Consider the following 16,318-nt stretch of genomic DNA (forward strand, 5'->3'; position numbering starts at 1 on the left):
CGTGGCTGGGCAAAATATTAAGTCCTGCAATCGTGGAATGTTTTCAGGAGTTCCAAAACGAATCATGGTATTTTTGTTAATTTATCTAGTGGCTCATTTGCTAAATGAAGGACCTCATTGACTTAATGCTAAATGCATTAATCATCAGCTAGTTTCACCAAAGAAGAAAGGTGAAAATGACCAGATAATCTGTTGCAATAGTGTTTTGTTTTTGGGAAGTATAAATAGACTCTTATAATCCTGGAGTCATCAATCAGGGACATGAATACAACCCCTCACTTTACTAACTGAGAATTTCAACTCAGTGAAGTAAATAACTGTGAATGAAGAGCTAATAGACTTATCAGACTGTTGTAAAAAAGACATGTGTTTCACTCATGAACTTTAAAAAGTTGTGACTCCAGTTGTACAGCAAAGTGGTTGACCCCTCTGCTCTCTAACATGACCCAGCATTTATTTAAATAATAGTGAAGTAAAAATAGCTTATTCCAAGAACTTAATTTCTTTTTTTTTTAAATTGGGCACTGGATCTTTTACATTCACCTGAGGGCAGGCAGGGGCGCAGTTTAACAATTTATCTAACATTTAGTAACTCTTCGACAGTACTGATTGTTGTTGGCACAGGAGTGTCACAATATTAGCTTCCCTCTCTGGAGTAGAACAATGAACCAAAAATAAGATGATAAACTTGCATGGGTAAAAGTATGCAGAATTGGGTACTGAGCCACCCAGATGAGATACTGGTATATTTGTAAATATTGGTACCTGTTCCATAGTCTATTCTCGTTGGATTGCCCACAGATTCCTTTAAATACACAGCAACCTCGGGGACAGCAGCTCTCAGCTCTTTGGGAATTACAGTAGACAGCAGGTTTTCAGCTTCCTACAACAATAAAGTAAATTATTAATTAGTGCAAGTGCTGGGAACTCGTGAATGGCACTTAACTAAACCTCCCTTTCCTGGAACCATGGACAGCAAGGGACACCAAGTAACACTGCCTTATAGAGTCATACAGCATGAAGACAGGTCCTTCAGCCCAACTCATCCCTGCTGACCAAGGTGCCCATCTAATCTACTAATTTTCTTGCGTTTGGCCCATATCCCTCCATACAATTCCTATGCATGTACATGTCCAAGTGTCTTTTAAATTTGTCCCTCTCACCTTAAACATATGTCCTCTTGTTTTTGATTCCCCTACCCTAGATTAAAAAAAGACTTTTTGCATTCACCCTATCAATTCCCCTCATGATATTCTACATAATGTCCCAACTCAATGCCGACTGATGACGGCCAAATGACTTCTTGACCGCCCTATCGATGCGTCTGCTCTACAACACTCCCCAGGCACTATGATTCACTGTGAAGGTCCTGGCCTGGGTTGACTTCCCAAAATTGGGAACACTTTAATTTTTCTGCATTAAATTCTTTGCCAGTCGTCAGCCCACTTGCCCAGTTGCTCTAGAGCTTGCTGTAATGAGCCTTTTAATAACCCTCTTCACTATCTATGATATCACCCACTTTATGTTCATGTCATAGGAGCAGAATTAGGCCATTCAGCACATCGAATCTACTCTGCTATTGAATCATGGCTGATCTATCTTTTCCTCTCAACCCCATTCTCCTGCCTTCTTCCCATAACCTTTGGCACCCTTACTAATCAAGAACCTGTCAATTTCCATTTTAGAGTCATCTGCAAAGTTACTAATCATAACATCTAAATTCTCATCCAATTCGTTGACAAAACCACAGATAGCAATGGGCCACCACTGATCCCTGAGGCACATCACTTGTCATAGACCTGCAGTCTGAAAAAACATCCTTCCACCACCACCCTCTGCCTCCTTCCATGAAGCCACTTCTGCATCGTCGCCAGTTCGTGTACACCACAGGATGGTCCCATCTCCTCTGAGTTTGCGTCTCTCTTGAACTCTCGTGATCCATCTCCCACTCTCAGATGCAGCCATGGGACAGGGTGCAATAGCCAAATGTTCTGGATCCATTTCTAACAACCCTTTATATTATGTTCTCTTCCACAAGATAAGATTCATCCTTCTGCACCACATCAATGTCTCCAATTTTCATAAGATAGCCCAGACATCAACTATTTGACTTGCACAATATCCACTCTCTAGATGGCTGAAAAACTAGGCACTGATATTTTTCCTACAGAGCCAGAGGAGTGGAAAACACATAGATTCCCAGGCCGAGTCTCAGCATGAAACAGGAGCCAAATCCAAATAGGGCAACATATATACATGGAGGCACAAGGGACTGTAGATGCTGGAATCCTGAACAAAAAACAGTGCTGGAAAAACTCAGCAGGCCAGGACCATTCTTCAGAATGCAGAAGGGTTCAGGCCCAAAATGTCATGAGTCCATTTCCTTCCACAGATGCTGTCCGACCTTCTGAGTTCTTCCAGGATTGATACATCATCTTTACTGAGAAGCCAAAGCAGGGAAAGATTGGGGAAAACTGATTGATATCATTATGCAACGGGATGGACATAAATTATGAGAAACATATGATCACTGAAGAAACAGACATCTCAGTTCTGATGGTAAATAACCAACTGACATACTGTAGTTCTTGCCTATCCCAACACCCAACAATTTCACATGTTAGAAAGGCAATCTCAAGATACAAGATACAAGAACTCCTGGAAGAACTCAGTGGGTCAGGCAGGAAGGAAATGGACAGACTATATTTTGGCTCAGGATCCTCCTACAGACCAACATCAGATGATTTCCTTTGACCTTTTCTGGTTTCTGTTTATGCCCAATGTGAAATTAAAACATTAAAATTTATTTTCCCACATTTAAACCACAGGCAAATGTATTTATTCCTCCTCCAACTGCTACCTCAACATTTTAAACTATATATTTTTTAAATCAGCTTTGCTGAAAGTTCACTTGAAAAAAGGTTTTAGTGCTGTAACTTTAAAAAAATTCATGTCAGTAATTCACTCTTTGAATAAGTCCATACCTTCTCGAGCTTGCTGTACCACGTGCGGTACGCCTTGTTACCAAATCGGGAAGGTTGATCGACTGGCGGGGTCTCATCGATCCACCGGTCCAGAGTGTTTAGGAGCACAGATAGTTTCTCTACTGGCTGCAGATATACAACAACAAAAAAAACATGTGGTCTCAGTAACCACTCCTGCACACTATCTGAACAGAGAACGAGGGACCTTGCATTTATACTGTGGCATTCACTATGCTCTATGCTACTTTATAGTCAATGATGTCCTCTGGGAAGTGTAAGCACAGTTGTAATGGAGAAAACATAACAGATAATTTATGCACAATAGGATCCCCAAACCATCTATTTGATAATGACCAGATTATATATTTTAGGTGATATTGGTTCAGAGATAAAACACCATGTAATCCTGAAAAAGGGTCCCAACCTGAAACATCATCTATCCATTTACTCCAAAGTTGCCCGATCCGCTGAGTTCCTTCAGCATTTTGTGTTTTTTGCTCAAGATTCCAGCATCTGCAGCTCCTTGTGTCTACGTGTAATTCTTGCATATTTGGCAGATTCAAATGAGTCACTTCCAGTCATTATATACAACGGCATTGCTAAACGTGCACATAGACACACACAAATGGTGAGGCAATTGCTCAGTGCTACGCACCTTGACATCTGCTCTCATGTGAAAAGGCTCTCTGAAGTCGGTTGTCTTACTCTGGATAATTTTGGAAGCGTGGATTGGACTGCCCATGCCATTGGAGTCTCTGAGTGGTAGTCTGCTTTCAATCACTGGAAAGGCAATGGGAAGGGTGAAATCAGCCACCCAACTAGACTAGAGTGGTGTCTAGGGGTTAAGTACCCCATCTCCATCATGAAGGTTATGGGATATTATGGCCCATTACTGAGATTAAACACATCATGCAGCCTGACAGTGTGGGACGTGTTTGTTTAATGAAATTATAAACACACACCCAGTCTGTGTTCTCAGAAGGATGTAAAATACTGCATTTTCTCCAGCGCCCTTATCAATATTTATCCCTCAATACCACTGAGTCAGATTATTTGTCTGTTTGTGATAGTTTCCTCTGTGCAAATTAGCAGAGGCTTTTCCTACATAATAACAGTGACTACAGTTAAGTATTTAATTGACGGAAGCAATCTGTGCACAAAGTGGTAGATGTTTTCCCTTTATTACAACAGTGATCACACTTCAGACATACTTTATTAAGAGGAGCCCTCTTTATGCAAACTGATAGAATCTTATAATATTACAATGACACTTCGGAAGAACTTAATTAATCGTAAGCTATATCTAGATGTCAACGATGATAGATAAATGCAAGTTTCTTTCCTCTCTTATGTCATTTGAATTAACATCAAGCCATTAGGGAGCTCCTTTTTTCCCCTTAGATTATGCAACATAACATTAACAGTTGCAATTCTGCCTCACATCTGCCATTACATAAGTTGCAATGTCTAAATTCAGCAGCACTGTGGTAAGATGCAAGGAGAGGGAAAAACACTTCCACGTTATTCATTCATAACGTGGACAATGTTTGCACAATGGGCATTTATTGTTCCTCCCCAATTATCTCGAACAGAGGAGGCAGTTACGAGTGTATGTGTTGCCGCCACAGGCCGTACTGGACAGAATTATAACAATTCAGTCGCTTCATGATCACTATTATTGAGATACGCTTTTTATTTACTTACTTGAATTTAAATTGCTCAACTACCACGGGGAACGTTGAACTTACATTATCACAACAATGGTTCTAATGCAGTAACTCAACTACAACAGCGTATTGACATATCATCAAGATCGTGAACAGCTGAGGAGGAACTGGGGCCTTTGCAATCCTTTGTAAATTTCCTCTGCGTGATGAAAGATCAGAAGATGAAAAGCCTGTTAAACCCCTTATATTCACAGCTCCTGCTTGATCAAAAGAAACTTTTAAATGAAATGTGAAGAGCTCTTAAGACAACCCTGGAGCTTCAACTCTGCAGACTTAAGTTTTAGAATTACGTACCTAGATCTTTTCATTTCTCTCTCCTTTCATTACCACTAACCTAACTCATTATTCTTTTTTTTTTGGTCACTTAACCCGATATCTTTTTTGGGCAGGTGGTAAAAAATGTCCCTTCATTTTACCCCAGTGTAAAACATGTGTATTTTATAACATTAATAGAGAAGACCGCTTCACAAAAATTCAAGCTCACAACTTATCATTCCTACCTTGGAAGTTTTATAGTCACATGTGAGCTTTTTCCCTTTCACGCTTTCATTCAGTGCCACAATAAACCCAACGTAGTCCGCATAAGCCTTGAGGGAGTGAGAGAAGGTGATACAGATCTCAGATATATTGTCTCACCTACTGTTCTTATACACTTGTGCTTAATGTAAGATTGTATTTATATATAGTAATACTTTTACTGAACAGTATGCAAAAAAGAATGTCACTGTACCTCGGTACCTGTGACAATAAAGTACCATTGAACCATTGAGGTTAAGTAGAAGTTACTAAACCTTTAAGCAATCTTAGATTTTAACATGCAATTTTTAAAGTATAAAATGAATGAAAATAAAATCATTCCCAAGTGCAGTTACAGCAGAACGCAAGAACCTCAGCGTGGTCCAGAACTCCAGGCTACAGCAGTCCATTTGATCTGCAGCCTTTCCACCCACCCGAAGAGTCTATTTCCCAAGCCTACATTCTCCACTGTCAATAGGGTCAAAGGCACCAAAAATATGAGAACATCCACTCTTCTCAGTCAAAATGACATACATGTGAGTGAACCTCCACCTTCATAAGATCAAGAGGTTAGAGCGCTTGACCCACCAGTTAAAGTTAGTAGACCATTCAAGAGCGTTGTCAGATAGCACTTTTTCACACATAAGGTGACTGAAATTTGGAACACTCACAAAAGAAAAGTACTGGAAAAAACTTTGAAGTTTGAAAACTGAGATTGACTTCTCTAACTTCAAGTAACCTTTGCCTTCCCTCTCTCTCCATCCCTCCCCTCTTCCCAGTTCTCTGACTAGTCCTCCTTTACATTGTATCTATGTTTGCTTGTTGTTACCTTCTCCTACCTAACAATGATCTAGTCAACATTTACCTTGATCTCTATCCCCTTTGTCTTGATTTCACACCTTAAATTTTCTCTGTATCTCCCTCTCCCCTGATTCAATCTGAATCAACATCACCCATTCCTTCTATCCAGAGATGGTGCCTGTCCCGCTGTTACTCCAACATTTTGTGGCTATCTTCGGTTTAAACCAGCATCTGTAGTTTCTTCCTACAACATTGCTAGGTGTCTGTTTGGTAAGAGATTTAAGGGATACAGAACCAAAACAAGCACCAGAATGGATCAGTTATGATCTAACTGAATGGCTACCAATCATTGGGAGGTAGGAATATTCTTTGCACCCTCTTTGTTGGGACATGCTTGATTGTACACAGAACATTTAACTATTTGATAACCTGAAGACATGTACAGCAGGAGGCATCTTACATTTTTGATATTCCACTGCGTAAGTTGTAAATAAATGAATACAAACTCATTCCACACATTATGATAAAATGATATAGCAGGAAACCACTATTCTGACACACGTGGGTGCTTTGGCTCTTTAATAGAATTATCCAAATAAACATCACTAATCTATTGTTCCCCCAAAAAGCCTTACAACCTTTTATCCAAGTACCCCAAACTCTTTTGAATGTTAATAAAGTGAAACAAATTCAGCACCCTTTTAAATCGATGTGTTCCAAATTGCAAGCAATGTCAAAAAGCCTTCACAATTAATTGAATGGAATAAAGATACAGCGTGGAAACAGACCCTCGCCCAGAGTCCACGCTGACTATTGATCACCCATTCACACTAGGGGCATAGAAACATAGAAAATAGGTGCAGGAGTAGGCCATTCGTCCCTTCGAGCCTGCACCGCCATTCGATATGATAATGGCTGATCATCCAACTCAGTATCCCATCCCTGCCTTCTCTCCATACCCCCGGATCCCTTTAGCTACAAGGGCCACATCTAACAATTTGCAGAGGCTAATTAAACAACAAACCCGTGAGTCTTTGGAGTGTGGGAGGAAATTGAGCACCAGGGCGTCATCACAGGGAGAACATGCAAACTCCACACAGTCAATACCCGAGGTTAGCATTGAACCCAGGTCTCTGGCGCTGAGGCAGCAGTACTACCAGCTGCACCGTTGTGCTGCACGTTGGGCACAATTATATCTTGCCTTAAACATGTTCTACTATAAGGAGGTTGGGTGAGAAGGGAGAAGTTTCAACTAGTTTTAATTAATTTTGTCAGAAACTCAACCCTCACAGCAAGAGCTGATCGGACAAGTTACTCACGACAGACCGCAGGAAACTCCAAACAATCCAGTACCTGAGAGCGCTTCCACTTCACCATGTCTGTAAACATGTTGATCTCTTTCTTTGGTATAATGAAGGTGTGATTGGTGAATGACATCCGCATCTCTTCCTCAGGAGACGAGCCTGTGCATGTACATAGAAACATAGAAACATAGAAATTAGGTGCAGGAGTAGGCCATTCGGCCCTTCGAGCCTGCACCGCCATTCAATATGATCATGGCTGATCATCCAACTCAGTATCCCGTACCTGCCTTCTCTCCATACCCTCTGATCCCCTTAGCCACAAGGGCCACATCTAACTCCCTCTTAAATATAGCCAATGAACTGGCCTCAACTACCCTCTGTGGCAGAGAGTTCCAGAGATTCACCACTCTCTGTGTGAAAAAAGTTCTTCTCATCTCGGTTTTAAAGGATTTCCCCCTTATCCTTAAGCTGTGACCCCTTGTCCTGGACTTCCCCAACATCGGGAGCAATCTTCCTGCATCTAGCCTGTCCAACCCCTTAAGAATTTTATAAATTTCTATAAGATCCCCTCTCAATCTCCTAAATTCTAGAGAGTATAAACCAAGTCTATCCAGTCTTTCTTCATAAGACAGTCCTGACATCCCAGGAATCAGTCTGGTGAACCTTCTCTGCACTCCCTCTATGGCAATAATGTCCTTCACAACAGCATTTAAAAAATTCAGATTTTACATAGATTTTTTGCACTGTTCAAAAGTGTAGCCATACTTATAATAAGCAAATATGTTATTGAGTGACAAATGCTGGCCAAGCTATTAACAAGAAATTACTTTTTTCAAATTTCTGTTCATCTGACAGTCCATGGGATCTCAAATGAGTCACATTCCAAAATGAAAAAGCACTACCAACATTGCAGCACTTCCTCAGATGTATACTGGGAGAGTCAATTGGGATTATGTGGTCGAGTCACCAAATGGAACTCACGCTTAACCTTCTTTCTCAGAGGCTACCCATTGAGACATGCTTGACCGAGAGAGAACTATCGGGTGGTTCAGTGGGAGGAAGATTGGAAAAAAAGATAAAAGCTATCAAGGAATGAAGGGATTAAGTACGTAAGGTTTTGAGAATTTTACAGTCAGTACCATGCGAGCGGAGGACAATTTAAAGTCAGGAAAACGAGAAATTGTCCCCGAGAGGATTGATGTTAATTTGTTTCCCTGTGTGTGACACAGCAGTGACAGTGACAGTGACTGCTGTTAAAATGTAACAGCATTGCCCCATTCAATGCTTTCAAACACAAGCAGCTTCTACAGAACAATGCATTGATGGATTGGGTACACGCAGCAACACACCAACAGCAGGATGGTACAAGTAGAACTAATTGGATGGCTCTTTCAGGTGCATAATGGGCCAAGTGAGCTATTTTGATGACAGAAAAATAAAATTCTTTACTGAAGACACAGGGACAGATCATTACGACCAGGAATCCATCACTACAATTCTGCAGAGAAAATTTGCATCCAGAACGGAAAAGATCTGCTCAATAGTGCATAGCTCAAATTTGAGATCAATCAATTTGAGTAAATCTATAGATTTACAAGCCGTTTTCTTTCATCAGGTGTATTTCTTTTAAGGAATTACATATGAGAAAACATGACCCAACAAAACAGCTCTTTCACATTTATCCTACTCCTTGCTTTTCCACAGATGGGCAAGGTTCTCTCCTTTAAATATTTATCAAAATCTCTTTAAAGCGCTGCTATTGACTTTGTTTCCATCATTTTTTTCGGGCAGTGTATCCAAATTATAATAGGAAAAGATCAACACATATTTTTTACTAGTAAGTGAAAGTCTTTTGTCTGGTTACTGACCATCCTGCAGTGAAAACATGCTCTTCATTTACTCTTTATCAAAACCCTTGCAACAGCTGGAAATCAATTTCAAAATCCAACTCACAGAAAGTTCATCTCAGTAATGGTGCAAGTTATTAATTGTGAAAGGGCATAACTTGTGATCTTTTGAAAATTCCTATGATCCCGGAGGATTGGTAAATCTCAAATGGGGTGTCCCTATTCAAAATATATGGATATAGGAAAGCAGGGAACTACAGGTCAGTCAGCCTAATAGCTGCCATTCGGAAAAGCTGGAATCCAAAGTGGAATCAGAACTTTTAGTGAATCATAATACATTTAAGGAAAGTAGGCATGATTTTATGAAAGGCAAATTATGCGTGACAAATTTACTGACTTTCTTTGAGTGTGGATGAAGAGAAACCAGTGATTGTTTTTGAATTTCCAAAAGGCATTTAATAAAATGCCGTATACGTTATTGGGTGAGGAATCCTGTAGCAATGGAGTAATATACAGGCGAGCTCAAGGCTATGGAGTGAAGTTGCATTCCTATTATGAACAGGAATGATAAAATTACGCTGAGAGATTTATGTATATTGTAAATAGCTGCGGTCCCAGCACCGAGCCTTGCGGTACCCCACTAGTCACTGCCTGCCATTCAGAAAGGGACCCATTAATCCCAACTCTTTGTTTTCTGTCTGCCAACCAATTTTCTATCCATGTCAGTACCTTATCCCCAATACCATGTGCTCTAATTTTGCCCACCTTATCCAAAGGGACCTTATCAAAGGCTGCCATTACCATAAGACAGATGGACCCAGAAAAGATTTGGAAACAAGGAACAATATTTTAAAATCAAGATATTACCAGACTGTAAGTCACAAACAGCAGTGGTGGAGGGATGAATATAGTTCAGCATTATAAAAGTATATGGAATATTCCTTGGTTAATCTGAAGCACCATTTCATGTTAAACTAATACTGTACAATAAGGAGAAACCGTGCTGGTGAAAGACAAGTTTAGGCTTAAAACTAAGAAATACAATTTTATATAAACAAAGATCCATATCTGGTGTGGTCTAGAAGCAAGAATCATTCATGAGGAAGACAAATGAACATTTCCATTTTAATGGAAGAATGAACTGCAAGAACCTCTGTCATGTCTATGTTTTTATGTGATTCACTGTTTGGTTTCCAGTTTCCACAATGCAATTTGTTAAATTAGTTACCTTAATACGGATATTATTCCCTTATGATAATGGCAGGTTTCAGGTCGAGAGATCCCAAGGTTGTCAACAAATGTGATCCCAGGTGACACAGCTACAATGGGAAAAGCTTGATAAGAAAAGCAAACATTTCCCACTTCTCGTTTTGCTTGGGAGGCAAATGGCTACCAGGAAATGAGAGCACCAGGCTTCACTGCAATGCCTTCCACAAACCAATCTCCAGGGAGATGTACCATCTCACACTGCCCATCACTTCTACCCTACTGTGCTAATGTTTTGGGGGATTTGAGGGGACTAAATAAGACTTAAATAATTTTAATCCTGGTGCCTTTTTACCAGTAAGAAATTAACCAATTTTCTTCTCTAAACCACAATGTGAGCATTATTAGCAAGGCTTCATTTTCGTTTCATTTATTGTTCATCTTTAACTACTTGAGAAGGTGGTAGTAAACCACCACGATTTAGACAGAACAAATAAAGTGATATATTTCCACATTGAAATAAATGTTTAACTTGGAGGGAAGTCACGAATGGCAACAATCAAATATACCTATTTCCCTTGTCCTTCTAGCTGGTGGAGGCAATGGATTTAAGAAGTGCTGAGTTGGCAGTCATGAGTTAGAAGTGTTGTCAAATAAACCTTGTGGAGCACACACTGCAGACCTGATGTACTGACAGTGAAGGAGATGATGCTTAGGGCAGTGAATGAAGTGCTAATTTGTCCAGGATGGTTTCAACATTTTTGTGTGTTGTATTCCTCCACTCAAGTGGTTGTGTTCCACCGCGCTCCTGACCAGCATTGTGGGCAATGAATGGCTTTGGGTGGTTGTTCGGGAGAGTGGGGAATGTGGACAATGTGTTGGAATTTATTGATCTTGCAGGATGTGAGTGTCACCAGCAATTTCAGTGTTTATTAATCCTCCCCGTGCCCTTGAGAAGGCAGTGATTAGCCAACTTCCTGAAGCACTCTGTTACTTCTGGTGAAGGCACTCGCTCCCCTGAAGTAGTTTTGTGGGAGCTCCATAACTTAGTACCTAATGCCGTACAACAGAGATGAACCTGCAGGCAATAGAGTTCCTACTGCCCTTAGTCCTTCCTGGTGATCAAGGTCTCAGATTTAGGGAAGTTATGTTGGACTAGCTTGAGTGCACAATTATAGTGCATTTTATAACAGAAAATGTTGGGAATATTCTGCAGGTCATGCCACTTCCGTGGGAAGAGAAACAGTGTTAAGGTTTCAGGTCTAAAATTATTTGCCAGAACTGAGCACAGAAAAACAGCACGTTAAGCTGTATGTAAGGTGGGGATGGACAGAGAATGTGTATGTTAGTGTAAAGCCATGAGGATTAGCTGTATACAAACTCCCTGCTGGCATGATTATGGAATAAATGCCACTAGTCTAATTCCTGCTACATGTAGGTATCGATTGGTTTATGTGTCGAGGAATTGATAAAGAATCACTGTGCCATCATCAGCAAACATATGCACTCTGCTTACAATTGAAAGAGGTCGTGGGTGATGTAAAACGGAGCTGTCATGGCTGGTTTGGGTCTAGGCCACTCCCCTAAAGAACTTGTGCAGTGATGTCAACACTAGAGATTGCAGATGCTCGAATTTGGAGCAAAATACAAAGTGCTGGAGGAACTCAGCGAGTTTGTACGTTCTCCCCGTGACCTGCGTGGGTTTTCTCCGAGATCTTTGGTCTCCCTCCACATTCCAAAGACATACAGGTTTGTGGGTTAATTGGCTTGCTAAATGTAAAAATTGTCCCTAATGGGCGTAGGATAGTATTAATGTGCGGGGATCGCTGGTCGGCGCGGACCCGGTGGGCCGAAGGGCCTGTTTCCGTGCTGTATAAACTAACCTAAACCAAACCTTGTCAAAGGCTTTTTGAAAGTCGATACACCACATCCACTCGCTCTCCCTCATCCATTCTACTTGTTACATCCTCAAAAAATTCCAGAAAATTAGTCAAGCATGATTTTCCCCTTCATAAATACATGCTGACTTTGACCAATCCCGTCACTGCTTTCCAAATGCGCTGCTATAACATCATTAACAATCGACTCAAGCATCTTCCCCACTACTGATGTAAGGCTAACTGGTCTATAATTCCCTGTTTTCTCTCTCCCTCCTTTCTTAAAAAGTGGGGTTACATTGGCTGGGGTCCAGTCCACAGGAGCTGATCCAGAGTTGAGAGAACATTTTCAAAATGATCACCAATGCATCCATGATTTCTAGGGCCACCTCCTTGAGTTCTCTGGGATGCAGACCATCAGGGCCTGGGGATTTATCTGCCTTCAGTCCCAACAGTTTACCTAACACCATTTCCTCATTAATGTGCATTCCCTTCAGTTTCTCCTTCCTATTAGATCCTCGGTCCCCTAGTATTTCTGGGAGATTGTTTGTGTCTTCCTTGGTGAAGACAGAACCAAAGTACTTTTTTAACTGTTCTTCCATTTCTTTGTTTCCCATTATAAATTCATCTGTCTCTGATTGCAAGGGACCTACATTTGTCTTCACTAATCTTTTCCATTTTACCTATATAAAGAAGCTTTTACAGTCAGTACTTATATTTCCCGCAAGTTTTCTTTCGTGCTCTTTTCCCCCCCTCTTAATTAACCCCTTTGACTTCCTTTGTTGAGTTCTAAATTTCTCCCTGTCCTCTGGTTTGTTGCGTCCTCTGGCCAATTTATATGCCTCTTTCTTGGATTTAACACTGTCCTTGATTTCCCTCGTTAGCCACGGTTGAGCTGCCTTCCCCTTTTTATTTTTTTGCCAGACAGGGATGAACAATTTTTGGAGTTCATTCATGATGTCTTTAAATTAAAATAACCCCTTCATTCCCTCTTCCACCCCTCCCCCACCAAGTCTTTCATTCTCACGTAGCTACAGCTAACAATGACCTTTTTTTTCTTTACCATTGTTACTTTTTTGCATATCTTTAATTGATTTGTTCTATATCTCTACATCATCGTCTATAATCTCTCGTTCCCCTTTCCCGTGACTTTCAGTCTGAAAAGGGTCTCGACCCAAAACGTCACCCATTCCTTCTCTCCAGAGATGCTATCTGTCCCACTGAGTTACTCCAGCATTTGTGTGTCTATCTTCGGTTTAACCTAGCATCTGCAGTTCTTTCCTACACAAATAATATTTTAAACTCCCACACAACTCAAGAGATAAAAGAGGGCATTAATTTAACGACTTATTTGAAATACATGACTTTCTCACTCCCTCAGTGCTGCACAAACACGAGTGCTAAGGTTGCGCTCAAGATTCAGGAATGGGTCCAGTGGTTTGCTTTCTGAATTAGTGAACAAGAGACATTAGTTTGAATCCTATCATCACAGCTCAGAATTTAAGTTCAAGTAATTAAATAAATCTGGAATAGTTTAACAATCATGGTATAAGTGAACGAATGAATTAATACTTTGAATGAGTAATAATAAGCAAAGAATTGAACAAAACTATCTGGTTTACTAACAGCATTTGGGGAAGGAAGTCTGCTATCATTATCCAGTCTCTCTCTCTGGGTGACAGACTCCTACCTCTTGGGAGAACATTGACACTTGTTCTGAAAGCTAACTTCATAGCTTGATGTTTACCTGTGAACTTAAACATCTCCATATTACAAGTCACAAGGATTGTGAACTTAGCAACAAATAATTTACAAATTTGTCAACTTTTATAAATTAGGTAACTGTTTGCATTAGACCCTTGTGTTAAAGAAAGTACTGTTCTGCCATTGCCGACACCAGGAAAACAAATGCACGCTTTTAAAATGAGAATATACACGTCCCACTACAATTATTTCCTACACTGTGAACCTATTCCCTCCCTTAATCAGTACTTGAGTTCCCGGTGTGTAATGGCATTTACGAAATAGACCCAAAGGAGATAAGCGGACATAACAAATCAACCACAACATCAATGAATGGTGGTGCACTGTGTTTGAAAGCTGAGTGGCCTCAACGGTATATTTATTTTCATTAGGGGACCCATTCGAAACTTTCACTAAGCACTTGGGATTCATTAGTTGCTAAATATAAAAAACAAAGGTGAATTAGAAAATTGTTGTTAAATTATAATTCAATTAATCGTGCTCATTGTAATCAAACCAAGGCCAGCACTGGTAAGCGTTAAAGACGGCAAATATTATATGTATATCGACAAATACTTATCAGCACATGGGGCAGAGTAAGATAGTGAATCCCCTTACAAGAATAAATAATAAGAGGAACTCTTGCCCAGGTATTGACCTGGTTCACTAAAACCTGCCATATTTACACCCAGAGAACGGCAAATATTATATGTATATCGACAAATACTTATCAGCACATGGGTCAGAGTAAGATAGTGAATCCCCTTATAGAATAGATAATAAGAGAGGAACTCTTGCCCAGATACTGACCTGACTCACTAGAACCTGCCATATTTACACCCAGAGAACTCCTTCACAACGCCCAACCCGGAAGTGCAAACCAGACCCGCCCTTTGATCTTCGCCCCGTCAAGTTTCTCGCAAAAATAAAAAAAGGCACGCCTGTATAACTTGGTTACATTTAAAGAGTGAGCGAAACATTAATGATGTCTGGTGGCGAACGGTGCGAATCGTAAATAAGTTAAACATGATGACAACGACCGTCCATGTTTGTGCGTGGCACGGTCCCTTTTTAACGAGTTGTGTTTTTTTTTTCGCTTCTATTCCCTATCTTGGAAGACTTTCAAACATTTTCATGAATTTCACCAGTAATGCTTGAACAATAGTTGACTGGTGCAACTGTTTAAAGTGTGTTCTTGTACGCAGGGAGGTTTTTGCCCCGCACAAACATGGCGGCGGTCAGCGATCGACGTTGTGGTTCCTGGGCGGTAAACACTGTGTTTGGGCCACACATCTACACTGTGACTGGAGGACGGTAATGTCAGTCCACCTGTCGAGCACACCCCATTCTGCTGAGTTTGGAATGTAGTAGTAGATGTTTGGCAGCTTTAACTTTGAAGCCAGCGGTGGGAAGGGAAAATGTTGGCGACTTTAGGACGTGTTATGGTGGTAAGTTCAAACAACCGTGTCCTATTTATTTTAATGACCATGTTTTTTTAAACCTCTGCAAAGTGTTGTCATTCAGCTGAGCTGCCAGGTCCTATATAAGTCTCTGTTGTACTGAGCCGCGGTAGAGTGGAGGTCATGCCAGGTTTGTACTTGTTTACCTGACTGTAAAGTAGGAGGGTGTGTAATTCTTGATCAGAGTTGGAGGAGGTGTGTGTAATTGGAATTATGCGACGAACATTCTGCTAACGCTGTTGAGATTCACCTTCCTCGGGTAAAAATGACACTTGGATAGGATTTCAGTTTCGGGTGTACTGAGGTGTTATTCAGTATGTATTATTCAGGCAACAGTTAATTCACCTGGAGTTCATCCATGCCGTCTTTAAATCTTCACCATTGCATCTCCACTGTCAACCCTTTAAGTATAATTTGCTAGTCTATCCTAGCCAATTCCAGTATAATACCTTCAAAGTCTCTTTTATTTGCCTTCAAAGTCAGCATATTGGTTCCCCTCCATTTAGGAGCGATCCCTCCCTACTATACAAGTCTCCTCTGGCCCGAAGAGATCCTAATAGTCCAAAAATCTGAAGCTGCCCCCTACACCAACGCGCTAACAACTCATTATCCTGTGCTATCTACTTTTGCCAACCCTCACTAGCACATGGCACTGGAAGTAATCTGGAAATTACTACCCCGGAGGTCCTGCTTTTTAGTCTTTTTACCTAACTCCCTATAATCACTTTGCATATCCCAAGGGGCAACAGTTTCGCACAGAGGATGATGGGTCTATGGAATGAGGCGTGTACAATAACAACATTTAAAAGACATTTGGACAGGTTCAGGTTTAGGAAGAAATATGGGCCAAACA

General features: G+C 40.7%; 2 protein-coding genes across 7 annotated transcripts in view; one reads left to right on the top strand and one right to left on the bottom strand.

The window, feature by feature from the left end:
- The window catches only part of ptpa (protein phosphatase 2 phosphatase activator), a 50,958-nt gene extending 36,067 nt beyond the window's left edge, over positions 1 to 14,891 (bottom strand). The window contains exons 1-5 of one of the 3 annotated variants that reach the window (XM_033049337.1): positions 14,816 to 14,891; positions 7,382 to 7,491; positions 5,212 to 5,298; positions 2,985 to 3,110; positions 766 to 883 (exon numbers count right to left, since the gene is read on the bottom strand). In XM_033049337.1, coding sequence (XP_032905228.1) covers positions 766 to 883; positions 2,985 to 3,110; positions 5,212 to 5,298; positions 7,382 to 7,491; positions 14,816 to 14,837 — 463 coding nt within the window. In that variant the 5' untranslated portion in view covers positions 14,838 to 14,891. Of the gene's footprint in view, positions 1 to 765; positions 884 to 2,984; positions 3,111 to 3,639; positions 3,765 to 5,211; positions 5,299 to 7,381; positions 7,492 to 14,663; positions 14,719 to 14,815 lie in introns of those variants that run through there. The other 2 variants (XM_033049338.1, XM_033049339.1) reach the window with 2 other exon arrangements.
- Positions 14,892 to 15,272: 381 nt separating this feature from the next.
- Positions 15,273 to 16,318, top strand: part of crat (carnitine O-acetyltransferase) — a 28,268-nt gene continuing 27,222 nt past the window's right edge. For 2 of the 4 annotated variants that reach the window (XM_033049343.1, XM_033049342.1), the window contains exon 1: positions 15,273 to 15,453. Coding sequence is in view for 2 of the 4 variants with exons in the window: in XM_033049340.1 (XP_032905231.1) it covers positions 15,424 to 15,453 (30 nt within the window). In the remaining 2 variants the exon portion in view is untranslated. The remainder of the gene's footprint in view (positions 15,454 to 16,318) is intronic. The other 2 variants (XM_033049340.1, XM_033049341.1) reach the window with 1 other exon arrangement.

Source organism: Amblyraja radiata, chromosome 32 (genome assembly GCF_010909765.2).
Source record: "Amblyraja radiata isolate CabotCenter1 chromosome 32, sAmbRad1.1.pri, whole genome shotgun sequence".
Taxonomy (NCBI): domain Eukaryota; kingdom Metazoa; phylum Chordata; class Chondrichthyes; order Rajiformes; family Rajidae; genus Amblyraja; species Amblyraja radiata.